Below are 27,890 nucleotides of genomic sequence, written 5' to 3'. Positions count from 1 at the left end.
CGCTGACACCATATTCAGTGCACTATCCTCCTCCCTCAATTCCCTGGCTCCACAATGTCCTTATTCTCCCTCAGATAGGCCTCCTCAACCTTTGCTCACTCTTTCCCTTAAATCAGACCAATGTTCATTACGCCAGACCGAGCAACTCTGGAAGTCTTCTCCCTCACCTTTGAACCTCCAAACCTACCACTCCCTCCTTTCTAATTTCCTCTGTTGTGGAACTAGCCAAACATGACTACTCTTTGTACACCTCACCTCTTGAAGCTTTAATTTCTTCATTTAACTTCCCTCACCATTTTTTGCTGACAACACTGATTTTTTTTCACTTCCATTCCTTCACCCCTGAACTTTCCGCCCGTATAACTGCCTGCCTGACTGCTATCCAATCTTGGATGGCACGCCAATACCTCCTCATCAACCCATCAAAAACTGAAATCCTTTTCTTTCCCTCCCCTTCTCTTCCCTCTCCCACCCCCACCATTTTATTTCCTCCCCCATCCCTCATTCCAACTAATTCTGCCCACAACCTCGGCATCATCTCTGATGCGACCCTTTCCTTTGCTGATCATATCTCGGCCATTACACGTACCTGCTGATTTCACCTATTTAACATCCGGAAAAGTACGTCCCTCCATCTCTTTCTCTGCCACCAAACTCCTGGTTCATACTCTTTTCCTCAGCCGCCTTGACTACTGCAACTCCCTCCTCCTTGGCCTCCCCTTTTATGCCTTTATACCATTACAGCAAATTCACCTCCCCCGCTCCTCTCATACCTCCCCTCTTCTCCACCAGCTACACTGGCTCCCTGTTTATTATCGCTGCTTATTTAAATTCCTTACTCTAGTTTATAAATCCCTCCATGGTCTCGCCCCACTACCTGGCTGCTCTCATCTATGTTCCCTCCTGTCCCTTACGCTCTGAAACGCTGTTGTGCCCCTCGGTCCCTCCCTCCCTCCCTCCCTCTTGTGCCCAATACCGTTTCCGTTCCGTTTCCCTCCTGGCTCCCCTTCATTGGAACAAACTCCCACTCAATATAAAGCAGTCCCCTTCATTAAGTAGATTTCCCTCCTGCCTAAAAACACATCTTTTCACCATACCCTATCCCACTGCATGCTCTAGCCCAGACCTGGGCAAAATACGGCCCACAGGCTGGATGCGGCCCATTCCTTACCTCACTCTGGCCCTTTATGACCTCCAGACTAAATCATAATTTTGAATAATATACACTCGCCTAGCTGTGAAACCTTTAATAAAATAATGTAAAAGTTCTCTTAGTATTCAATAGTATGTACTTTGAATGTGAACACACACAGTTTTGGGGACTTTTATTGTACTTAGTTGACACAGGCCTCTGATTGGTTGCTATGATGCGTGGCTATGGTTCAGCACGAGTGCGGGAAGTGATTTCACATTTCACCTGTAAATTTACAATTGCAAAATGAGTTTATCTAATAACAGGAACATAGACGCGGAACACAGAGTGTTTAATAAACAATGGACATCAAAATACTTCTTTACTGAGGTCACAGGAAAAGCTGTGTGCTTAGTTTGCAAAGAAATTGTAGCAGTATTCAAGAGTACAACTTGAAACGTCACTTTGAAATGAAACATGCAGCCAGATATGAGAGCATGTCTTCGGAAGAGAAGGGTACACAATTGCACGGGATGGTTTCACGAATGCAAAAGGAACAAAGCTTTTTCACCAGACTTAATTCAGCTCAAGATGGAGTTACCAGAACAAGCGATGTGGTTACTCACAAAATCACAAAAAACAGCAAGCCATTCTCAGAGGGAGAATTCATCAAGCAATGTTTGGTTGAATCTACTGCAATATTGTGCCCTGACAAGAAAGAGCTTTTTGAAAAACTTTAACTGTCAAGGTGTACTGTGACGTGACGTGTTGAAGAAATCTCTGAGAACATGGAACAACAGTTGAAAGGTAGGATAAACAATTTTTCTTATTTTTCTCTGGCCCTTGACGAGAGCTGTGATTTTGCGTTTGCCATTGATGTCATAGGTCTCCTGAATAAACTGGATTGTAAACTACAAGGAAGGGGGCTTTTTGCTCATGACATGTACTCCCCTGTCAAAGCCTTCATGGCAAAGTTGCTACTTTTTTCCTGTCGAATTGAAGGCAAGAACTTCACACCCCCCCCATACATTGCAACAGATTACAATATGAAATGTGAACCGGAAAAGATTTTTAAATGTTAGAAAATGACATGGCTTTGATTTCGTTCCCTTTCACATTCAATGTGGACAACGCTCATATTGATCTCCAGCTTGAGCTTATTGACTTGCAGTCTGACGCACTGCTTGGGGAACAATTCAAATCTGCGCCACTCCTGAGGTTTCATGCGTCTCTCAATGAACAGAAGTTTCAAAAGATCTGGGCCCATGATCAAAAGATGCTTGTACTGTTTGGTTCAACCTACGTATGCGAACAGACATTTTCGGTGATGTAATTCAATAAATCAAAGAACAGATCCTCCATTAGTGACGACCACCTTGAAGCAGTGCTGCGCGTTGCAACATCGGAAATGACACCTGACTTCACCTCCCTTATTAATGTCCAAGAGAGACTCTCTTCTTCACATTGAATGAGTAAAAGTTTTAAGTTAGATCTATTTTAAACATTCTAACATAAATATCAGTGTAAATATTGTAGCGATCCTGGCGGGTGTGTGTGTGTGTATGTGACAGTAGTGCAGCCCAAAGGTGTGGGGAGGATGTAAAAGTGTGTATGCAGGGTGGGTGGGTCAGTTCGGGGACCCTGTCTGTCTGTGTGTGTGCATGAGTGTGAATGTGTGTTATATGTGGGGTGTTATTGTGTTGGGAGACAGCAAACATAAAAAGGCAAGGCTACAATATGATAATATTATTAATATTATTATTATTATTAATTCATGACAAAACAGATATGTGGCAGGAACCTGCGTATTTGCCCATCCCTGCCCTAGTCTCTCTTCTCATTATAGCACCACTCTCTACTTTCTCATCCTTGCCTAATAAATGTACCTTCTTCCTTTAGCCATTTCTCTTGATCATAACCGTTTAGTTTAAAAAAACTGTTAAGCACCTTGGTCAAAGGTGCTATACAACAATCAGCGATAACATTATGACCACTGACAGGTGAAGTGAATAACACTGATAATTTCGTTATCATGGCACCTGTGAGGTCTGCAGTGGTCAGTACCTATTAGTGGTCCAAGGAAGGAAAAGCGGTGAACCGGCGACAGGGTCATGGGCGGCCAAGGCTCAATGATGCACGTGGGGAGCGAAGGCTGGCCCGTGTGGTCCGATCCAACAGACGAGCTACTGTAGCTCAAACTGCTGAAAAAGTTAATGCTGGTTCTGATAGGAAGGTTGTGAATAGGATGTGCTGGACAAACAAGTCCGATCCATGGAGGCCCCACCTCGAAACTTACAGGACTTAAAGGATCTGCTGCTAATGTCTTGGTGCCAGATACCACAGCACACCTTCAGAGGTCTAGTGGAGTCCATGCCTCGACGGGTCACAATATTAGGCAGGTGGTCATAATGCTATGGCTGATTGGTGTATAAATAAATAAATAAAAAATAACTATCAAAAATGCCAGATATATTGTTTTTATTTCTTCTGGTCCTTTGAAATCTACAGGTTTCTGAGCCACAGGTAAGCATGTGTGTGTATAGGTCTATATAATATATTAGCAACTCACCCATCTTCATTCCCAATAGCCAGTATTTTGCCATCTGGTTTCCAGCTGAGATCAGTGTGTGGTGATAATTTGTGCTGCAAAAACACATCAGTTGATATTTAAAAAGACAGGAAGACCGCTCTATTGATCTTTATACAAATACATTACCTTCAGTCAAAATTGAAGCAGGTAATGCTCACATTTTGAACATAAGGCATGAACATATTGAAATTAAAATTAAATACTTTAAAAGAAGGCTTTTACCACACAGTGTGGTGAAACAAAAGTTGAAAATGAACATCTTCAAAAAGTGATAGGGCTTTGAAAAATAGATATTTAAGTCAAGTTCCTGTCACTGCAGCAGCAAAGTAAAATTTCCCAAGCTACATACAGTACGGTCATATTTCAAAGAGGATACGATGAATCAAACACAGAATTGCTCCCTAAGAACACATTATTTTATCCTTTCTTACTGAGAAAGTCATCTGTTCTGGATGCTAAATCCTTGATTTCGTACCTTAATGCCATTTGTGTCCCGAATAACTTTATCAATGTCACTGGCTTCTCCTGCCAATTTCCAGGGGTTGTGTTGAAAGATGACTCCTTCTCCCGCACAGCTATACAGAGCGACTGACAGCTTGTCTCCATCCCCTCCTACAAAAGCAATTCACAGGAACACATTGTTCTAGAGATCCAGGGCATCTCAAACAAGCTCCCCAGTAAATAAAAAGGAATTACAGCTTTGAAACGCAGAATCTGACAAAGAGGTTTAAATATAAAGAGGAGAGGTTTCTGTTGGGCTTCAAATTGAGGAAACTGTTAAATTATTGAAAAAAAGAGGGATTTAACATTTATGGAAAACTGTAAAATCACCCAGTAAACTGGAAATTATACCCTTAGAGAATACTATATTTCAGCCTGAAGTTTAAACATGGCTCATGTTTCACCACGCTGTATAAATAAATAATAGTTTTGACTACCTTAATAAAAAAATGTTACTTAGTATCCTGTTTATGTTAACTACAATACACTTCCCTACAAATCTATTTACAGGATAAAATGTGAATTACAATTCACATTGTGACTACCAGGTCCTTATATTTAATGTTACTGTTATTATGTTAAGGCTTAATAATGATGAACAATTAATGTATGTACTATCAAATCACAAAAAAAGGATCTTCAAATTCATATCTATGGAAACATTTCCTTTCAAATCACACTGCATCATATATATAGCTACCAAATAATATATTTTTCTTCATGGGCACCAGGTATTTTTGGTAGGAAATAAAAGATGAAAGATAAAACACATTTCAAGCCAATCCTTGTGGTATCCTGGTTAGTCAGTCAATCAAACCAGTGATATATGCAATATAGGTCCCAACCTGTGCTCTGAACAGAGCTTTGTATAGGTTGTGCTACCTCAAGACATCTGTCCAAACACTGTGATGATTACATTTATAAAAATGTACTGAAAAGATTAGATTAAAGAAAACCAAAAAAGACAAAGAAAATAAATGCTTTGTTCCTATCCTTTATCGGTAATGACAAGCAAAACGGGATAGTTGTTTTCTCTTTTTTTTCCACCTTTTTTCCACAACATTTACACTGATCAGCCATAACATTATGACCACTGACAGGTGAAGAGAATACCACTAATAATCTCGATATCATGGCACCTGTCAGTGGGTGGGATATATTAGGCAGCAAGTGAACATTTTGTCCTCAAAGTTGATGTGTTAGAAGCAGGAAAAATGGGCAAGCGTAAGGATCTGAGCGACTTTGACAAGGGCCACATTGTGATGGCTAGACGACTGGGTCAGAGCATCTCCAAAACTGAAGCTCTTGTGAGGTGTTCCCGGTCTGCAGTGGTCAGTACCTATCAAAAGTGGTCCAAGGAAGGAAAAGCAGTGAACTGGCGACAGGGTATTGGGTGACCAAGGCTCATTGATGCATGTGGGGAGCAAAGGCTGGCCCGAGTGGTCCGATCCAACAAACGAGCTACTGTAGCTCAAATTGCTGAAAACGTTAATGCTGGTTCTGATAGAAAGGTGTCAGAACACACAGTGCTTCGCAGTTTGATGCGTATGGGGCTGCGTAACCTGCAGACCAGTCAGGGTGCCCATGCTGACCCCTGTCCACTGCCGAAAGCGCCTGCAATGGGCACGTGAGCATCAGAACTGGACCACGGAGCAATGGAAGAAGGTGGCCTGGTCTGATGAATCACAAGTTCAAGGTGTTGACTTGGCCTCCAAATTCCCCAGATCTCAATCCAATCGAGCATCTGTGAGATGTGCTGGACAAACAAGTCCGATCCATGGAGGCCCCACCTCGAACTTACAGGACTTAAAGGATCTGCTGCTAACGTCTTGGTGCCAGATACCACAGCACACCTTCAGAGGTCTAGTGGAGTCCATGCCTCGATGGATCAGGGCTATTTTGGGACCTACACAATATTAGGCAGGTGGTCATAATGTTATGGCTGATTGGTGTATATTATCTTGAAGAATTGAGTGAATGGAACAAATGGGCACACTAAACAAAGCCAGGTGATTTGGGAATCTATTCACATCGACAGCATTTTTCATCACCACAGTATTTCTGAAGATGACACACCCTCCGAGGAGGCCTGCAGCTCAGAAAATGCACAATAAGCACAAAAAAATTAATAAATAAGAGATATTTTCAAAAAATGCCTGGAAAGCCAATGTGTGGATTTTTAGACTCATCAGCAACTATTTTTAAACAAGGCAATTATCTTTACAGCTTCAGAGATGTATGACAGATACCGCAATAAAAATGCCACAAGCTGCAGCTGCTTACATTAGCTACTGTTTGTTTGATTTCCCAGTGAACATGTGTGCAGGAAATTAACTAGTTTTAAAATACTCGTTCAGTTAATGTGTTTTTATTAAAGCGCTGTCTGCTTAACTTTTACTGTCATTGAGGATGGATAAGAGTGGTTTATGTTGCAGAGTTTTAAACAGATAAAGTGCTTATAGTGGTAGATGTTTACTGAAAGAAGCAGAATCAGGCAGATATTTTCACATCTAGGTATTAAGCATTCCATTGGTGCTAACAATTCTGGCCAATTCTTCACTAAATAACTACTTCTAAAACACAAACTGGTAGGTTTTCTGGTCAGTATTCACCTTGTACTGTAACAGTGTATAACAAGAAAAGTTAGTAAAAGGACATCTATCTCCCAATTCCACTACAGAAGTTATACAATAAATAGTGAATTTCTTCCCGTCTTTGCCAGACTAATAATGTACAAACAAAATAAGTCAATTCACCGTTAAATAGGAGTGGATTGATTTAATCTACCAATCACCTGTTTTCTAGTATACTGAAAATGTATGCAAAAATAACCAACCCAGTATAAATGTAGCAATATATAACTTTTTATGAATGAAAATCAGCAAACAGAATAGAACCATACGAAGAACAGTTTGTGCAGGGTGGTGGCGCTTGTCTGTTGTTGCGTGGGTGTCTATATAGATATATGTATGTGTGTGTGTGTGTGTGTGTGTGTGTGTGTGTGTGTGTGTGTGTGTGTCTGTGTGATGCATGCTTCTTTGTTATGCAACTTTTTTTTATAGCAACAAACTTACCAAATGTCAGGGGGGGTATTGGGGGTCCCCAGGCCACTGTGTACACAGTCTTTCGGTGATAAGTGCTGGATATTTGCGGGGGCCTGGCAAATAGAAATATCAATGTAGCTTTAGGTTACAAATTAGGATTTAGAGAACGTCAAGACAAATGTTATGATCCTGGTAGAAACCAGATCAATATCAATTTAAGATCAATAACTTATCATCCATCACTGTGTGACCACATAATACTTATTTCTGGATCTAGAAATAGAACCACCAGAAAATGTAAAATCCTTCAGGTTGTGCACAATTAAATCTGGTCAGCGTCTGTCCGTATGCATCCACTTACTTGTTAGAGTAAGCTTCATAAATGCCAACTTTGCCATCATCAGTTCCAAATGCCAGAGAGCCTTCCTTCAGTGTGTGCCAGGACAGCTAAAATGAAAAAGGAAGTGGGGCTAGAATAATTATTTAATGTTGCTATTATTTGTTAATTAATCAGCTTGGCTGAGTAATGGAACTCCTGTACTCCTGAAGGCAGCTAACTTACAAACACACAAAAAACATTCTCCGATTTGTGCATTGCAAAGCCATCTGTTTCTGTCCCCCTGCGAGTCCCTAATAGAAAGAGCAGAGCTACAGCATTATGGGAAGGACTAGAGGTGCTCTCACCGATAACACTGCAGGGCTCGCAGGCGCCAAGTAAGCTACAGGAGTCGCTGCTTGACAACACGCCAAGGAAACTGTGACCAGCTCGAGCCCATTGTAACCAAGATCCTCCTGGCGGCAGTGTGCTATTGGCCCTGCGCCAATAGCATGCTGCCCCCAGGGCGAATTCTGGTTCCAGCCGGCTATGACACAGCCCTGATTGGAACCATGGCTGTCTGGCCTATTGGACTCAACCTGCACACAGGAGCTCTAAAACGTTAAAAGTGTTAAGAAAAAAAAAACAACCAGCACTCATTTTGACGTATTTAGTATGCATCGAATTTCACATCCTCAAAGAACAGCACTTAATTCCTTTAAGGAGATCGCAGTGTGGGGTCAGGCAGATTTCTGTTCTCTATGAGGAGTGGTCGAGAAGGAACCTCACATACCGCCGTGACTTTGGATTTGATTCCTTGCCAGAAGGTCTTGGTGTCATGCTTGTTCTGGATGGACAGAGTGCTCCACACTCGGATCATGTTGTCTCCAACACCCACGGCCAGGGAACCTGTATCCACGGGGGAGAAGGTCAGCGCGTACACAAATCCGCCGAGGGATGGCAGGGTCCAGCAGCACTCTAGGGTAGACAAGTCCCAGCATTTAATCTGAAACGACAAAAGAAATGAAAACTAAACTCCCTTGAAGTGGGACAGGTGCTTTGAAGAGAGGATGCCATCGATTAGAATTCTGTCTGTGCTCCCCGCCAAGACGAGGTGAGAACCGCCTTAACCAATCTCATTGTGTAACTGCCACAGATCAAAGAAGAAAGAATGTTTTTTGTGAAAGCCATTAGGTTAGCCTACATTTCGCCCACACACTGACAACCTGTTACAAGTGGATATCACAAAGGGCCTCATTACTGCTCCCCATTGTAATTAACTTTAATGGAAAACATGGAATTCATTATCTGTAAAGCCAGTTTCAATGCTAATTCGGCACTTTATTTGCTACTGAAAGTATAATAGTTATGTAATTGATAATACAAAGCCCCTGTGAAAACAGCTGTGTAATGCTGTAATTTTTAAAAAGAGTTAATTTCATCAAAGGAACACTAGCTTTCTTTTATCGGTTTACTAATAACATCTTCATCTTTTTGTGAGACATCCTCAAGTCTTTGATTCATTAAAACTTTATTTGGACTTGGTACGCTGCAAAGAAATCACATTTGAGTTGAACAATTTGAATGCAAAGTTAGAAATAAGACCATTGCATAGCAGTTTGAACCATAGGAAGTTTTGCACCCATTTACTAGTTATTTCCTGGTAATAAACATATCTGGAGCTTGTTAACATATTTTGAGTGAATGAGCATGCTGGTACATGTTGAGTTCATATTACTGGCTCTTTGGCTTCATCAGTGTAATTTGAAATTTTTGCTCAGCTCTGCCAGATGTGCTACAATAACCTGACTAAAAACCTGATTATGTGCTTGGAAATGGTACTCAGAAATGTATTGATTGATGTCATTAAAAATGTTGAAACCCCACAAAAAACTGTTACTTCTCTGTCCATTGAAATGCTGATGAGAAGTTCCCTGTTGTCCTCGACACACACAGAGGTCATGTTAAAGACAATCCTTGAGTGAGTCTGGCCCTCGGATGCAGAGCCCAGCAGAGTCCACTTCTGCTTGCCATTCTTCATAAGGTCCCACGACAGCAGCTCCCCACTGAAACATGAAGAGGGCACACATTAAATAGAAAAGACAGGGGAAGTACAGCAACTCTCTCGAAAAGGATATTCAGAACTTTTAAAACCACTGCTCATTTTTTTCCATTAGCCCTTGCTTGCTAAATGGTCGTTTGGACAAAAGAGGGCCAAAAAGACTTTACTTCTGTATAAACACTTAATTAAACCATCTGCATACCCTTTATTCAAGGTGGCTTACAGATCTTGAAGAGTACAAAATAAAAAACTATATATGTAAATCTGCATTTAATTGACTACATCCACTGTTAAATTAGTTGTTTACCATTAAAACATGCATACAATTTACATTTTGCTAAATTTGATCAGAAATACTTAAGAGATACTTGAATCCATTTTTATAATTTGTAGTACTTATCTCATAGACTCACTGACAGGTAAACACAAGAAGGCGAATTCAGTCAATAAAATATGCTCTTGTACATCTTTATTTTTTTTTAATTAAAAAGGTCAATTTATTTCTATGTGCAAACAGTTTTAGCCGCTTTATTTAGCTGTACCAACCAGGATATGGGGGAATGGACAGTGTGGCAGCATATCACTTTATACTTCTGATATGAAAATGGAAAACAGAACCACTTAGAATTCTCATTGAGAATGATCATCATATTTGGCAATTAATAAATTTGCAAGTGTTGTGGGAATAAGAACTGATTTTATCCAGCACACAATATAACCTTAAATCCAACAGAAAATATTTGTAAAAAGTGGTGTACTGTTAAGTACGTTAATATATAAATATATAAATTAAAAAAGGCACATAAGCAAATGGGATCGAATGGCTTTGTAAATTAATGCATTATGGACCGTCATATGTTGATGCCTGAATGGGATGAATTTGGTTACAAAGGTTCCGTCACAGTGCACTTAGGGAATTGTGTCAGTTCACAATTGGTCAAAAGAGAATGCAGAGCTACGATACACGAAGTGCACCGGAGGCATGATTCTGGGACAATGGTTATATACCCAAAACAGCTGGATACGATGTGTGTAGGATGACCCTTAGGCCAATTTACTGTGAGCCAGAGCCTCTCCTTCACCCCGGGGTCGACCCCAGCTCCTCTTCTCTTCAGGAATGGGAGTTTCAGCGTCATCACCCCTGCAGAGATGCACAGAAAACACAACGGATTCTTATATTTATAACTATTTTTTAATAACGTAGTCTCCATTCCATCCGGTCCACAAGGGCTGCATTGTAAGGGGTAGACAGACTTGGCTTTTTTTTGTATCTAATGCATTGCCTTGCAGGTCAGTGTTTCTACAGATTCTTTATTATTGATGCGACCTTCAACAGCAGGGTCAATGAAGTGAAGGGAATACTGTATAATTCAAAATCCTCCCATAGAGGAGTCCTATTCTTTGGAAGATTAACCCAGTAATAAGGACTTTCACATAAGTGATATTTTGAGAGTTTTGGTATTAGGATTTCTGGTCCTAATGGAATACTTTAGCCAGTGATTGTTTTGCCTTTCTAATGCTGAATCAAGAGACAAACACAATGCATTAAGATTGTTTGGCTCCAAGACGATATCTTGATTGGAATACTTGTAATCAGTGACAGATCTATTGTAAATGGGGATTTTAGAAAAATTAAATTAAGTAAAAGATCAGAAGGAAAACTAGAAGACCAGGATTGAGAAACCCAACAAAGAAATACTTAGATGTGCTTTGATAGGAATTGCACACATGAAAAAGACTGACCTTTCCCCTTTGCTGTGCTCCACACGCGGACAGTCTGGTCCTTGCTTCCTGACGCCAGGTAACAGCCTCTCTCACATCCCCCTAGCAGCCCATTGTTTACCTCTGTTAAAGGTAAGCACCAATTAGCAATATTGTAGTCTGTAGGAAAACATGCCCGATTCAACGTGAAAGCATATGATGTGATATACTTAGATTTACAGAAAGCTTTTGACAAGGTTCCGCACCAAAGGCTTATCCTAAAATTGGAAGCTGTAGGCATTCAGGGTAATGTAAGTAGATGGATTATGAACTGGTTGATGTATAGGAAACAGAGGGTGTCAATAAGAGGAGTTAATGATCTGGACTCTGGGATAGTTAGTAAACTTGTCAAATTTGCAGATGATACAAAAATAGGTGGCTCAGCAGATACAATCTTGGCAGAACAGATTATTCAAGGGGACTTAAATACTATTCAGTTGTGGGCCGACACCTGGCAGATGAAATTCAATGTGGACAAGTGCAAGGTATTACATGGAGGTAAAAAAAAAAAATGTCCACTATAATTACACTATGGGAGGAATAGAACTAGATGAATTAACTCATGAGAAAGACCTAGGAGTCTATGTGGACTTCTCACTTTCTCCATCTAAACAATGTGGGGAAGCAATAAAAAAGGCAAACAAAATGCTAGGGTATATTGTCAAAAGTGTAGAATTTAGAACAAGGGCAGTAATGTTCAGACTGTACAATGCACTAGTTAGTTGCTCTAAAGGCAGTTCAGAGGAGAGCAACCAGACTTATTCCAGGTCTGATGGGAACGTCCTATTGAGAGACTGAGGGAACTGAACCTTTTCACCCTAAAACAGAGGAGACTACGCGGCGACTTGATTCAAGTCTTCAAAATCATGAAAGGCATCAACCACATCAAGCTTTTCCAGATCAGCAGGGACACACCCACCCCGGGACACAAATGGAAATTGGGCTTCAAGGCATTCAAGACCGAAAACAAGAGACACTTCTTCACACAGAGAGTTGTCACAATCTGGAACAAACTCCCCAGGGATGTGGCTGAAGCTGAAAATTTGGGAACATTTAAAAATAGACTGGATAGGATCCTTGCATCACTTAGTTGTTAATGGACACCAAACGAGCACGATGGGGCAAATGGCGTCCTCTGGTTTGTAAACTTTCTTATGTTCTTAAAAACACAAGCTATTGGGATGCCAGCAGCAAGACCAAAACCTGGTCCTACAGACACAACCTAATAGTTTTGGGCAACTTGGAATCTTGTTGGATTGGGGCTATGCAATAACACATATATATTTATATATATATATAGAGCCCCAATCCAACAAAATTATATATTATACACATACACTCACCTAAAGGATTATTAGGAACACCTGTTCAATTTCCCATTAATGCAATTATCTAACCAACCAATCACATGGCAGTTGCTTCAATGCATTTAGGGGTGTGGTCCTGGTCAAGACAATCTCCTGAACTCCAAACTGAATGGGAAAGAAAGGTGATTTAAGCAATTTTGAGCGTGGCATGGTTGTTGGTGCCAGACGGGCCGGTCTGAGTATTTCACAATCTGCTCAGTTACTGGGATTTTCACGCACAACCATTTCTAGGGTTTACAAAGAATGGTGTGAAAAGGGAAAAACATCCAGTATGCGGCAGTCCTGTGGGCAAAAATGCCTTGTTGATGCTAGAGGTCAGAGGAGAATGGGCCGACTGATTCAAGCTGATAGAAGAGCAACTTTGACTGAAATAACCACTCGTTACAACCGAGGTATGCAGCAAAGCATTTGTGAAGCCACAACATGTACAACCTTGAGGCGGATGGGCTACAACAGCAGAAGACCCCACCGGGTACCACTCATCTCCACTACAAATAGGAAAAAGAGGCTACAATTTGCACAAGCTCACCAAAATTGGACAGTTGAAGACTGGAAAAATGTTGCCTGGTCTGATGAGTCTCCATTTCTGTTGAGACATTCAGATGGTAGAGTCAGAATTTGGCGTAAACAGAATGAGAACATGGATCCATCATGCCTTGTTACCACTGTGCAGGCTGCTGGTGGTGGTGTAATGGTGTGGGGGATGTTTTATTGGCACACTTTAGGCCCCTTAGTGCCAATTGGGCATCGTTTAAATGCCATGGCCTACCTGAGCCTTGTTTCTGACCATGTCCATCCCTTTATGACCACCATGTACCCATCCTCTGAAGGCTACTTCCAGCAGGATAATGCACCATGTCACAAAGGTCGAATCATTTCAAATTGGTTTCTTGAACATGACAATGAGTTCACTGTACTAAACTGGCCCCCACAGTCACCAGATCTCAACCCAATAGAGCATCTTTGGGATGTAGTGGAACGGGAGCTTCGTGCCCTGGATGTGCATCCCACAAATCTCCATCAACTGCAAGATGCTATCATATCAATATGGGCCAACATTTCTAAAGAATGCTTTCAGCACCTTGTTGAATCAATGCCACATAGAATTAAGGCAGTTCTGAAGGCGAAAGAGGGTCAAACACAGTATTAGTATGGTGTTCCTAATAATCCTTTAGGTGAGTGTATACAGTGAGGGAAAAAAATATTTGATCCCCTGCTGATTTTGTACGTTTGCCCACTGACAAAGAAATGATCAGTCTATAATTTTAATGGTAGGTGTATTTTAACAGTGAGAGACAGAATAACAAATGTAGGAAATCTCATTTCCTTGCGGCCCAGCCTGCTGAGCTATTGTGCGAGTGTGTGAAGCAGTATTATCCTACCATCACCCTGGAAAGCACCAATTCAGTTAATTTTGTAGGTCTCCCTAAATCAGCAGACCAGGAAACACTTTAGTCAGTATTATATATAGTATTGGAATGACCGTGTAAGCAGGAGACTTGTTAATTTATAACTTCAATATCCGGGCCATTCCATCTCTAAATTACTGAATTCGACAGGGTTGGCTTTCAATTCCACTTTTTCAGACCCATTCCAATTCCAATTCCTTTTGCCTTTGACATAATAGGATCAACTGCAATAGGAACAGAACTGAATCTTACCAGCGGAATCAGAGTGGTCAACCTGGAATTGACCCCAACCCTAGAATTCACAGTGGTTTTATGATCAAAATTAATTGTCTCCTAGTCTCGATAACTGGATCATTAAAAGCAGGCTGATATAACCTGTTAGCTCAGGGCACTCCAGGATCAGGGTTGTAGATCTATCTTGTAAAGGATTCCCACCTGTCCCTTCCTCTGGACGGCTGTGCAAAGCCTCCTCCCCAGGCTCAGGACACCAAGCCAGGGCATGGACCTCATCGTCATGGCCTCTCAGACGGTGCACGACTTCATTCTTTTTACTTATGTCAATCACAATAATCATCCCATCTTTGTACCTAGGATGAAAGAGTAAGGCAAGAGGTTTATTAAATGTGACGCCTGACAGCCCACCAAAACACAACTCCAGCTCACAGATCTACCTAACCTCAAATTAATAGATCATGTTTTCTATTTTGGATTTCACAAACTGACCAATTTGCACACTGACCCCAACAGATCCCATATATTAACCTTGAGAGTCAATTTGGTATTATAGTTTTGTACCTTTCCCAATTTATAAAATCACAAGTTAAAATCAATGAATGAAGTGGAGTGCATATATTTCAGCAGATCAGAGTGTTTTAATCAGTGCACTTATTTCTGGTTCTAATTTGGATGCAGAGTACACAACACAATATGTACTGAAGAAAACTTGTGAATCAAGGCTCCCTGTTTTTAGGCAACGGCTTCAGAGAGTCTTATAGCAAAGTACAGTCATACTGTCATATGAACTGTACCTTATTTTCGCAACTTCGGTAGAATACATCAGTGAGAAAGTATAGGACAGATCTGCTGTGAGATAACTTTCTGTAACAGAGATCCAAACACTGGACTCAGTGCCATGGCATTAACTGATCGGAATACTTGCCCCACAGCGATGTAGTTTTCATTGTGAGGGGAACAGGACAAACAAAAGACATTCCTTGGTTCCGGGAAGAAGCTTTGCGTGTCATTACGATTGTGCCAGTAACAAACGACGACCCCTTTCTCGTCTCCAGAAACCACCAGGTCTTTCTCCAGTGGGGACCAGTGCAAAGCAGTTATGGTACTCTGTCAATGGAAGGTTTTTTTTTGTCATCACAATCCATCTAGAAGTATAACATGCACATTTTGGGCAGAGCAAAACTAACAAGCTCAGATCGGGAAAATAGGTTTTTAAAAAGCAGAGATTATTAAAAATTATTATGATTATTAAAACTATTTACACAGTGCTGTATGTCACTGGAATAACAGTATTCCACTAAGGGGCATACTAGTTAAGAAATGCATTTGCAATCACCACATCAAGAGTACAGATTGTGCTTTGCTGACAACATGAGGCAGACTTCAAATTCCAATACACTGCTCTGCACTGAATATCAGATCATCACTTCAGCAGATCTCCGGTAACAGGAGTCCACTGCCCAAAGCTGTGATTTTCTTAAATCCAAATCACTGTAACCCAGAGTGCTCTATCTGGTGTCACTAATCGCTTGTCTGAATTGACACAGTTACCATGATGGTCTTTAGAAAGTGATGGATATTATGAGACCTATAAAAACCTGTAGCATCCCCTTGGCTGACGTTTTGCTGTAATGTTGAGCTCTTAGCTGAGGTGAAACTGTATTTACACTATTCTGTTGGCATCACTCTGTGAATGTGGGGGTGTTCCAGAGGCATGGAAGGAGACAGTTTAACTCACCTGGTGAGCTCTGTGCTCTTTAAGCATAATCTTTCTCTCACAGTCCCAGATTTTGACAGTCCCATCATCAGAACTACTGGCGCACAGATCTTCTTGACCCAGATAATGGCAAAAGGTGAATCCTGATACACGCTCTCTGTGGCCTATCAGTTCACCTGAGAAAAATAACAATAAGACATTTTGTCATCGGCCATTATTTAGTACACATGGTCGTTTTTCTGAGATCCCCTTACCTTAAAACTGTAACACTGATGTTGCTGCTAAAGAAAGGGAAACTCATTTCAACTCGAATAATATGAAGGCGGGGAAAAGACAAATGTAGTAAGAATCAATCTACATTCCTCTGTATGTATAGTGTGTGTTATATATAATTACAAACTACGCTTAAAAAAATAATACAAAATAAATACATAATTTATTAAATTGTATTTGCTCTACAATGAGAAGGTATTTTGATTTCTGGCTGCGTATCTTGATTAACCACAGTAGATAGATCAAAAAGTATGATGATGATAATACCTAAAAGTTATTAAGGCATAAGAGAAGTTTATAAAACGTAAACTTACCCACGACAACAGGCGACGATGAAGTGATGCTAATAAGATATACTGAGTTTTTAGCCCCAAATCCAAACACTCCCTTGGCATTCGCGTCACTGGACCTGGAGCAGTACCAGTTGGGAGACGCTGGCAGAAGTCTCTCGGGCATTGTAAATCAGACAATAGCATTCAATCAAATTAGACTCTGAAGTTCATCATACAACACGTTGCTGCCGAGCTGTTAGGAATGGGACCTTCTCCACTGCTCATGCCGCTGCAACAAACAGAACGACAGCCGTACAGCAACTAGATTGTCGTAAACAGACTACAGGAAGGCAGGAGGGATAAACTTCATGTACATAATTTACAAAAACGTTGAAGTATTATTATTATTATTATTATTATTATTATTATTATTATTATAAAATATTACATATTACATACTGTTGAATGTCAAAATTGTTTAAACAAACATAAATAAGCACATAAATAAATAATACGGAACTCGGACTGTTGGACTGCAGAAATTGCCCCTTTCTTTCCATTTTTTTTCCAGCATCATTAAAGCTATAAGCGTTGCCGTAAAGCATTTTTTCACAGAAGCAATATGGCGGCGTCCTGTATTTTAGGAATGGGTAAGGCAGTTTATAAAATTGAATTATTTAAGAATTATTCTTAGTTGAACTTACAATTCATTTATCATGACTGTGTTTACATTTTTGTCATAGGTGGTTTCATTTTAAGAAGCATTACGACTCGTGTGCAAAGCAGGTAAGACCTGATGATAGCGTGGGTTATATTTTTATTTTGCTACACGGCGGTAGTCACTCTGTTGTCCTACAATAAGGACACATAATAAAACATAACAGGCTTTACTGTAAAAAGTCATGTTTTCTGTCTGAATCAATTAAAATGAAGACCTATAATGTATCATTATTCTTTTGTATTGTATTTTTTATTATTCACTATTATTAGGGGTCACGATTTAATCCAAAGAAAATATGTCTTTAGTAAAGAACCCCGAAGACTAAGAGAGATGTTACCTTTTCATGCAGTAAATATTTCGTATCGTGAGCTGTGGCTCAGTGTTTCCAATCCGTTTAAAGCTCAAGGTACAACTACTTAATTTGGAAAATTGTGTACTGACACCTATCCCTCCTGCACATTCTCCCCTTTTGATAAAAAAAAAAATTACCTGAGAAACATCAGCGTGTCTTGATGCACAGACGAATTAGATTCTGGTAGAAACGTTTGTATTCTTGATAAATTAGACATTATTAGTTTCGTTTTTATGTGTTTAAACAGACATAGTTCACCTGTGCATGCCTGGTGGCACAACAATGTCACGGCACACTGCTTGTGAAACACTGGCCTCGATGATTTACTGACTGCTGTGTTTGTAAATTAAGCAACATCTTCCCCAGTGTACATGTTACTAGTCATGCATGTAACTTGTATCCTGCAGATTGCTGGTACCATGCAGCGCATTACAAAATGCCAGCTTCCACAACAGCGCAGCGCTAGAAGTCAATAAGAACTGGGAGAGAAAGAATCGCATCATGTTCCCTCCACAGCTGCCAGGAGAGCCTCGCAGGCCGGCCGTGAGTTTCATTTATTATTCTTACCAAAATATCCCAATATCAGGACATTATGATTCAGTTAAGGAAAAAAATGTTAATTTAACTTTGAGACGGGATTTGTAAGCATTGGACTGCCACTCAGAAATGCAATGTTCACACATTTTCTTGATTCAGTTCAGTCTATAATCTGTACAGTTTTCTCTAAAGCAAATTAAACGCCGTAAACGTATAGTGTTATAGATCTGCATTTTCTTCACAGTAGCGACCTACCAAGTGAAGAAAACTGAGGACTTATTTCTTTATAGTATGAGTTGTATTTTTTATTACAACATTTGACGTCAGCATGTTTGAAACTATTTATTTAAGCTGAATGATGTTTCTATGTTACATTACTTTTAGCCTTTGGCATACTACAAAAACAGGTGTTACAGCATCTGCTGTACACAGAGTAATTCATTATTTTCTGTAGCTTGGTGATTGGAAGTCCCTACTCGATTACAGAAAATTGTTATTTTTGTTTTTGTCTAAGTATGTACTTCTGTGTATTTTATTTTATTTTTATTGATGCTAACTTATTGATTAAAGATGCTGAGCAATCGATCAACTTATTGATCGGCCTGTAAGATGCATTACACTCTACTAGATTCATAACCTGTACCACAATTAACATTATTACCAAATCTGTATTTTATTGCAGGAAATATACCATTGCAGAAGACAAATAAAATACAGCAAGGACAAGATGTGGTATCTGGCTAAACTGGTAAATAAAACTTGATGCATTATTGTATAATTTAACTGCTATTTAACATGTATGAAAAAGCACATAGCATTTTCCTCCAAGCAGTACAATAGCAAAAAAACACATTTTAAAAATGTTTAAACTAGATTTTAAAGCACTCAAGGTAACCAAATCCATGATTAAATAAAGCACTTTGGTCAAAGCGAATGCAGTAACGGTTAAAAAAGTAAATCTAGTCTAGTCTAATGAGTTCATATATTGCAATTTGGATCTTCCATTATTTCTTTGTTGGATTATTTTTCCAAAAGCCTAGATTTATCATATTTTTACATTTCATACATATATACAGATTTGTTTTATTAATTTGTTAACTTCTTAATATCTAACTATAGGCTTCTGATCAATAATGTCATTACAGTAATTCTGGATATTAATATACAGTGAATGTTAAGGTAGAAATAAATAGTAAACTGTAAAATCTACTGCCTTTGTGTTACTCTTCTTCTAGATTGTTTACCTTGTCAATTTAATCTTGCATTGTTTACTATTTGCAACCCATAGGAAATACACCTTTATCCAAGGGGCTTACAAATTTACTACAATTATTTTAAATGATGAAAATAAACATATAACATTTTCATTATTTAACTGATTTTAGAAGTATACAGTAAGGCCTGTCAATATGTGTATAGGGCTGATGCAGTTTGTTTATAGCATAATGAAAAATAATCTCTTTAAGGCAAGAAATGCATATTTATTTTAGACTGCACTAGGAACACAATGTATATTAGAATCCCTCTTGGGTATTATTTCCTACATTTACCACAAATTGCCTGATTATTAAGATAAAGGGTCCCTTCAAAGGTTAAGTGCTTCAATGCATATGTATAAAGATTCATACTGTACTGTTCAAAGATACATAAGCCAAGTAGTGCAAAAAGCTAAAATAATTGTATCTTTCTTTTATGATTCACTATACTTCTACAGATTCGAGGTATGACTGTTGACCAGGCCATTGCCCAGCTTGAATTCAATGACAAAAAGGGTGCACAAATCATAAAGGAGGTATGTCATCCACATTATAGGGGACATTGCATTGCAATCAATGTAAAAGCAAGTAACCTACCCACATTCAGATAACTCTTGTTTGGATATAGAGCAGTACAAAAAAATGGTACCTTTTCATTACAGCATGTACCACCATATACAAACAAGATACTAGGGTAGTGGATGGAAATTACTTCAGAACAGTATCTCTACAGTACTACAAGGGCTTCCCAAAACACACATCGATGGTAGTAGGAGTGATGCATGTTAATTATCACAGTTCACCTAAATCTGATGATTGCAGGAAAATACTTACTTAAATATTATTTGATGTTTTAAGGAACGTCCTTGTGTTTCTCTGTTTCTTTATTTGTTTTAATATGAAACAGAAAAATGTTGGCCTGATAAGACAAAAATAGTTATTTTGTGGCTGTAAAACATCCAATGCCAATGCAGCGAATGTAATAAAAACAATAATATAGGCCATGGCTTGTACTGGATATTCACACAGCTGGTATTCATGTCATTACATCTAGGTGTTGTTTACCAAGAATTGGTTTTCAGAATATTCCATTACAATTTCTGAAAATCTTTTGTTCCTAAAATCTGAATGGTGCTGTTCATATATATACATGGGTCATTTTTACCACCCCCTTGTGTAAACTGCCCATTTCATACTGAATGCATTACTGGGACAAACTATCCACAGTTAAATAGGGCCCTCTGTGTCTGAGCTCATGTAGACTGTATAAAACGTATTCCTGTGATGACCTGAACCTTGCATTACTTGGAAAACCAGGCAAGGGTAAAAGGTCAGATTATATATACATATAGAAAAACACATTACCCACATCTAGCAGAGTGCACAGCAAACATTGGCTAACATCACTAGCTCTTGTATTTAAAGGGCGGTTTTAATGTCTTGGTAATAACTTTGGGAAGAATATCTCAATAGCCGTGCATACAATTAAATTGAAATTCACACACTTTACAGATGGGATCAGGGTAATTTGACCGGCAGTAGAGGAAACAAAATTGCCACTTGGTGCCATCGTGCCCATTGGTGTACGTTATCTAAGGAATGCTATTGCATATTACTTGGCATGCTTACAGACATGGCTCTCAACAAATAAAGTGCATTCCATGAAACGTTCACAGGCAGATCACACTGGCCTCAACCCTGCAGGTTTGGGGACATGAATCGACCAGCCTCCTCTTTGAATTTCAAGCAAATCAGTCACACGGTTACAGAGATATTCTGCACAGTAGTGATTGAAGACTTTATAACCCCCCTCTATGTGATTTTGGATAATGTTCCCTGAATATATTGTACTTTACAACTGAAGGGAGCAAATACTAAGCCATGGTAATAATGCAATTATTCTGTTCAGAACACAAATCAGTAAAGTATGAAATGTAATGAAAATATTTTTTTCTTATCTGCCTAAAATATTCAGAAGCAGACAACATAGCAGTTAAATATGATTTAAAATATCTTTTGTAAGACAGCTTAATTCTTCATCTGGCCTTTTTATTTGCTTCTCTCGTTAATAATGAATGTATTCACTTAATGTTTTATTATTTTAGGTTCTTTTAGAAGCCCAGGATATGGCAGTAAGAAATCACAATGTAGAATACAAATCAAATTTGTTCATAGGTAAGTGTATTCCCTGTTGTAAATGTATTTGGTAAATTATTCATATATTTATTTATTTTTTACTAGCTGAGCTATGTTCGTATGCACTGTCACACTTTTTAAGCAGCATTCCACAGACCCCGGGCAGAAAAACTCAGCAGGAAATATATAATCCTCTGGAAAAAGAAAAGAGTCGAATAAAAGGAATGTGCTGCAAAACGTTCAAAGCAATCAAGAGAAGCCGAGAAAAAAAAAAAATGCAATTTGAACATTAGAAGGGCAAAGCCCCGAACCAGATTAACTGATTTTTTTTTTCCTTCTAACAGTGCCTGTCTGCATAGGGGGGAAAAAGCTAATATTTTTTAATCGTGCCATTTCAGCATGTGCTGGAGCTCTCCCTATTAATACTTTTTAATTTCAAGCATATTAACTTTCATTTCTAACAAGTAACTCGTCTTACTGAGTTCTGAGCCCATATGGTCATAAAATACTCATTAGCAGTTCCTAGCATATTTCATAACGTTTGCTGATTATTTATATATATGCTGGCCAGGCATTAAGACTGTATGAATGAAGCTCCAGGAACATTTCAACTCCTAGACTTCTGGGATTCAGAGAAAGCACCGAACAAGCCTCTATATTTAGGTTACATAAGTAATTGCCTCAACACTTCACATCTAGGATTTTTTTTTTCTAATTCAAAAAAACATCTTTCTTGTAGGTTAGTCTTCTCAAGTGGAAGGCTAAAGAGCGTATATGTTTATTTTCTCAGACTAAAGAGGGTTTTTTTTTTTACATGTGCTTTATGAAGGTGGTCTGTCTAACTGAAATGTGTTGTATCAGATGAGCCTTTTGCTATTTTGACACATCTTTTTGGGAACCAAAAAAGACTTGTTTTTCTAAATCTGTATTTGAAACAATTAGAACCTTGAATCTTTCTAGATTATGTAACATGTAGGGAGTAATATGCTTAATATATGTACCTATCATTCCAGGCAGTAAACCATAATGTAAAATGTTGTGTTTCTTTTTTCTGGTAAAATAGATGCTAAGATTTTTTTTCTTTGTTCTTTGGCATTTATAGCTGAATCCTATTCTGGGAAGGGCAAATATCTGAAACGCATACGTTACCATGGCCGAGGCATGTTTGGCATCATGGATAAAGTGCACTGCCATTACTTTGTGAAGCTGATGGAGGGGGTGCCACCCAAGGAGGAGGAGACGACTGGTCTAGACCAGGCAAGGGAATATGTACAGCAACTGAAGGACCGCACCATCATTCACAGCTTATAGGACAAATTACGCCACTGGTCTGTACTATTGGAAATCTGTAAATAAACTACATTCAATCAATTTCCAAGGGGACTGTTTTTCTTTCTTGTACAACCTGGTCCTGGCTCAATTGTCAAGATTCAATAACTATTTGTTGCAGATTGATAATGGACGATGCATGATCCCCAGCCCCCCCCTACCGATTTCCTTGTCCGTGTTTGTCCTTAAAGGGAGCTTTGCCTGTCCGAAGTATTGAACCATAACTGATGATGGTATATATGACATTTTGTGACCCTGTTTGTGCAGATTTTATAATGTGTCAAGATAATTGGCTAGTACTGCATTTTGTGTTCCCTTATTGTTTAGCAAATCCTTGCCATCACTATAAACTCTGGGGTCTTTTTAATTGTGGAAAATGGCTTTGTATAGTTGAGAACATGCTGAGCAATACAGTAAATGCTGTTCAGTATCTTTATTAAAGAAAACAAGGTGGTTAAAAAGCAGAACCATTTCCAGTGCTTTCCTTCTCTTTAGCTAATTAAGGTTTGCTGGTTATTAGAGATTTTATTATAGCTTCAGATCCATAAATTAAATTACTTCATGGCATACATCAAGAGCGAAATAATAATATTGCAAAGTACTCCCTAGAGTACATTATATTTTCCTTGAAAAGCTGAATGCTTCAGTTCATACCTTCAAATCTTTTATTCCTATTTTGACAGCTTTCCTTGCACTGTTGTGTGTTTGGTCCTTTATTTTTTTAAAGTTATTGGGTCTAGAATGGTTTCTAATTTCCCATAGTTCCTTGCCCTCTGTGTAAGCCTTTCCTTTCCCACTTGTTGTCTTTCAGTTTAGCTACCCAATTTCTTCATTGAACTGGAATTGCTTTAAGTGTATTTTTCAATTGAAATGCCATTTCCTGGCCCCAATTTCACCAGACAGTGCCCTCAATTTCAGGTGAGAGCGTTGGGCTCTTTGAACTCTGTGGCAGATCACAACGAAGGGAGCACAAAAAAAGAGGCCGTTGCCAATATTTTTCTGGTTTCTTTTTTGCCCCACACTTTATTTATTGTTTTCCCCTTTATGCCAAAATAATAGGGGCTGTGAAAAAATTACTGGCATTCCAAACATTAGGAAACATATTTGATATTCTCTAGCGAAAGGTATCGCAAAGAGAGCCTTCTGAAAAGGGATGTGCACTAACAAGCGAAGATCTCTCTTGTTGGGTTGGTGGGAGGTCAATGACCCCAGTATGTCTTCATGCTGGTTCTTGAAGGGCAGAAGAGAGTTGCGTTCCACAACGTGGCTCAGTAGGGTCTTCCAGATGCCTATGACTCTTTGTCAACAGAAAAGCCTGCTATGTTCAGATCTGCATTTAAATTGTACTTGTGACATCTGGTCTTTGTGTCATAGTTGATCAAAATTATTTGAAAATGTATTTGATCAAAACCTTAGGGGCTTTTCAAAGTTACTTTTAACCTGGCCATGTTCATTTTAGACTGGACTAGTTACTGTTCTGTGAACTCTTTCCAGGATAGCAATATCCTTTTTCCTAACTTGCTGACCAATCACGTAGTCATGTATTGGCATTTATGATTGCTTCCCCTAATTCTCTAGATTGGAGATCTCAAACTCCATTCTTGTAGGGCTGCAAGTCTGTGTTTCATTCCAACTGGACCTCGCATTACTTAACAAATCTAGTAATGTATCTATAGATAACATATATATATTATGTTTACAGTTAATGCTGAAGATATTCTTTTGATTCAATGTACATTATTTGTAATTATTAGAACAGTATTAAATTAATCCATGTAACCATCTCATCAAACATTTATGTACCTGAGCATTTATTTAGAACACAAGCTCAAATACAACATTGCAGGAACAAAGTTTGAAATGACAATGAAGACGATGATAAATGGGTCAAAATCCTTTCCATAGGTTACTACTTCTACATGTAAAATTCCACCTTTATGATATGTATATTGTACATGAAAGTGCATTTTTCAGTTGTACATTTCTCTTCCAAGGCATCAGACTTTTAATAGTTTTTAATGTGAAAGGCCTGGGTCTTGGATTAAATCAAAATTACAACCTACCCAACCATTGCAAATTACAAACTCAGTTTTGATGGCCACTTTTCTGTTTGGCCAGAGCCTTTGTGCTTCTACTCGTTGGAGACCAATCATCAAGTGCTAGCTTTGTAATTTGCGAGTGGGCTGGCGTTCTGATTCAATCTGGGCCTTGATCAATACAAGCACCTCCTCTGGTGGGTGCCTTGATCAAATTGCCTTTGAAAGCAGTCATTAACCGTTTCTACCAGTTCAATTTCACCTTAGGCACCTTCAATCAGCCTTTCTCAATCTATGTGGTAAAGAAGTGTGTTGCATTGTTTCATTCTCTCTTTTGCACCATGCCTGGAACCAGTGTATCCTAATCCAGTTCCTTGCTAACCCACTGTGTCTTCTGGGTTCAAGTAAGGTGTATAGCCTTAATTAACTCTTAACATAACTTTTTGTTTGATTAGAACTAAAGTTTTTGTCAGTTGAAGAAATTACACCTAATTCACACAGTTTCTGGAATGTAACCAGTTAGGCCCAGGCAGTACAACGAATGATAATTGCAGTAGTGTTTGATACAATCCCTCCTGTATCAATATATCAATATATATTGTATCAGAAGATGCAATTAGTCACAAGGACCAGGAATGAGAAACCCTGCAATAAACAAAATGTGATCAGTCAATTACCTGTATCTTGTATCCCTCTCAGTTTTTGTTTTGAGTCTTAAAATGTTATTTGACTTTCTATTATTTAACCAGTGCTCTAAATGTTGGTATATAAGACAAACAAAACACGGGCAATATATACTATGTACATAAGGATCCCTGAACACTTTTTTTTTTGTATTGCCAGCTGTCCATAACTGTGATTAGTTAAATGGCTACAGTGTTGACTAGTGGGAAATCTGATTGGCTGATTGACTTGGAATGAGAATACAGTTAGCTTCTGTGCTCTCTTTCCACAGTCAATAAGTCAATCAGACACCTGATGGGGAGGTGGGGGCATGCTTCAAGGTCCAGCAAGCTCCTGTGATTTAAGTCAAGCTCAGACAGCTACGATTCTCTGTGAGGCTAGTTGATCAACCATCCAGATCCTGTTTGTCTTTGCTGTTCGTGTTTTGTGATTCTTCAAGGGCCATGCTCAGCATTCTTGTCTTTCTTTAAATAAAAAGTACTGGCATTGACTGGGCAGAAGAAATTTCCAATCTATCCCTGATCCCTCCACACAGTCCCTCCTCGAACCCTGCCCAATGCTAATTTACTTCAAAATCAATTGCAAAGTAAGAGTAAAGTAAGACTAAAGTCGGTCTTTAGTATTCATTTTTTTAAAGAGTGTCGGGGCTTTGCTGTTGAGAAAATCTCCCTCTGTGTCAGATTGGGGAGTTATGAAGGGAGTCACGTCACGTTAAAAGAGGCGTGCAGTCAGCTGCTTTTGAGAGCTGTCAGAACCCTCTGTGTTGTTTAAAGTTTTTTCTTCAATATGACAACATGTTGGTTTCTTCTGTTCCTAGACCTGGAATTGTAATGGCATTTGCATATGCTCATAATTTAAATGCTGCCCCCCCATTCTTCAAAAGTCCTTTAGTTATGCCAAAGGGAAGAAATAACAGATTATTTGCATTTGCATTCCTACCTCAATCACGTCATAATGAGCAGCTTCAGGACACAGAACTGTGATGCATGTCACATTAAATCAGCTTTTTTTCACTGACACGTTGAAGATGTGAGTTGGCAGTAAAACCTAAAGCAACATATATCTAATCTTCTATCTTATTCCAAACTCCAACTTGGAATCAGCAGTTGCACTAAAACTCTGTGTCTTCGGGAGACAAAGTGCTTGTCCTCAAAGTCATCTATTTTTCTCAATGCATGTCTTGTACACCCTCAGCCCAGGTACTACAATGATGGGAAGGACTTGATGCAGATGGAACTGCTAACTATCTGTATCTGCAGGTACCATAGAAGCCACAGTGGTGTCCCCATCAAACCTGACTCTAGTGATGCTTTGACAATTGTGTACAGCTCCCTTTGAACTCCTGGATAAAGTCCACAAGAGCATAGCCAGGATTACAGAATTATATAAAAAAAAAAATATATATATATATATATATATATATATATATTAAGCATGCCACAGTGTTAAGGTTTCCTGCCTTCACAACTGAGAAAGCTTGTGGCACTCCATTTACCTTACAAACAGAGATCTATCACTACCAATACATTCTATTTATATATACCACAAATAACTTTTCAAAACATATTTTTGTACAAACTAATCCACTCTCACTAAATTATACCTGACATCTTCAAAACGACTGATTGGTAAGTCTTACCCAGTGTCCCGCTTTTTGATATGGGATATTTAAACGTGCTTTGTATTTTAGGAGAAATCTGCCCTGATAACTGTGAAATGGTAAATCAAAGTTTATATATATGACATTCCTTGTCTTTTTTTTTCTAGTCTATCTGAGAATTGAACTAACTATTTTGTGAGAGGGGAGCAAAAGAAGCTGTCAGATCTCAATGCCCTGTATTTGGTTGAATGCTAACGTTTGTCTGAAGTTGTTAGGCTTGATGGTTGTCCATGTTATTTTATTCTTTGCATTGCCTAGCAGGCTTGGGATAAGAGAGAGGTAAAGGATTACTCTTTCTGGTTCTTTTTATTAATATATATATATATATATATATATATATATATATATATATATATATACACTCACCTAAAGGATTATTAGGAACACCTGTTCAATTTCTCATTAATGCAATTATCTAACCAACCAATCACATGGCAGTTGCTTCAATGCATTTAGGGGTGTGGTCCTGGTCAAGACAATCTCCTGAACTCCAAACTGAAT

At 38.9% G+C, this 27,890-nt stretch overlaps 2 protein-coding genes across 5 annotated transcripts in view; one reads left to right on the top strand and one right to left on the bottom strand.

Moving 5' to 3' along the window:
- The window catches only part of gemin5 (gem (nuclear organelle) associated protein 5), a 37,469-nt gene extending 19,475 nt beyond the window's left edge, over window positions 1-17,994 (bottom strand). For 2 of the 4 annotated variants that reach the window (XM_066716461.1, XM_066716463.1), the window contains exons 1-13: window positions 16,721-17,029; window positions 16,155-16,309; window positions 15,342-15,523; window positions 14,618-14,769; window positions 13,303-13,359; window positions 11,389-11,490; window positions 10,654-10,786; window positions 9,484-9,649; window positions 8,377-8,589; window positions 7,629-7,714; window positions 7,298-7,380; window positions 4,198-4,334; window positions 3,702-3,775 (exon numbers count right to left, since the gene is read on the bottom strand). In XM_066716461.1, coding sequence (XP_066572558.1) covers window positions 3,702-3,775; window positions 4,198-4,334; window positions 7,298-7,380; window positions 7,629-7,714; window positions 8,377-8,589; window positions 9,484-9,649; window positions 10,654-10,786; window positions 11,389-11,490; window positions 13,303-13,359; window positions 14,618-14,769; window positions 15,342-15,523; window positions 16,155-16,309; window positions 16,721-16,862 — 1,682 coding nt within the window. In that variant the 5' untranslated portion in view covers window positions 16,863-17,029. Of the gene's footprint in view, window positions 1-3,701; window positions 3,776-4,197; window positions 4,335-7,297; window positions 7,381-7,628; window positions 7,715-8,376; window positions 8,590-9,483; window positions 9,650-10,653; window positions 10,787-11,388; window positions 11,491-13,302; window positions 13,360-14,617; window positions 14,770-15,341; window positions 15,524-16,154; window positions 16,310-16,720; window positions 17,030-17,888 lie in introns of those variants that run through there. The other 2 variants (XM_066716462.1, XM_066716464.1) reach the window with 2 other exon arrangements.
- Window positions 17,188-23,051, top strand: mrpl22 (mitochondrial ribosomal protein L22). Its single transcript, XM_066716470.1, has 7 exons — window positions 17,188-17,328; window positions 17,422-17,464; window positions 18,159-18,294; window positions 18,971-19,036; window positions 20,003-20,080; window positions 21,650-21,719; window positions 22,783-23,051. Exons 1-7 carry the CDS (start codon window positions 17,301-17,303, stop codon window positions 22,989-22,991), a joined length of 630 nt encoding a protein of 209 aa, XP_066572567.1. The 5' UTR covers window positions 17,188-17,300; the 3' UTR covers window positions 22,992-23,051.
- Window positions 23,052-27,890: the final 4,839 nt, after the last annotated feature.

The sequence above is a fragment of the Amia ocellicauda genome, chromosome 11, assembly GCF_036373705.1.
Source record: "Amia ocellicauda isolate fAmiCal2 chromosome 11, fAmiCal2.hap1, whole genome shotgun sequence".
Taxonomy (NCBI): Eukaryota; Metazoa; Chordata; class Actinopteri; order Amiiformes; family Amiidae; genus Amia; species Amia ocellicauda.
The sequence above is the reverse complement of the archived record's forward strand: the minus strand, read 5'-3'. Positions and strand labels throughout refer to the sequence as shown.

Coding starts and splice junctions, on each gene's coding strand:
- mrpl22 (XM_066716470.1), top strand. CDS start 17,301: ATGGCGGCGTCCTGTATTTTAGGAATGG. Junction 17,465..18,158: donor ACGACTCGTGTGCAAAGCAG/GTAAGACCTGAT, acceptor TGTATCCTGCAG/ATTGCTGGTACCATGCAGCG. Junction 19,037..20,002: donor TGTGGTATCTGGCTAAACTG/GTAAATAAAACT, acceptor ATACTTCTACAG/ATTCGAGGTATGACTGTTGA.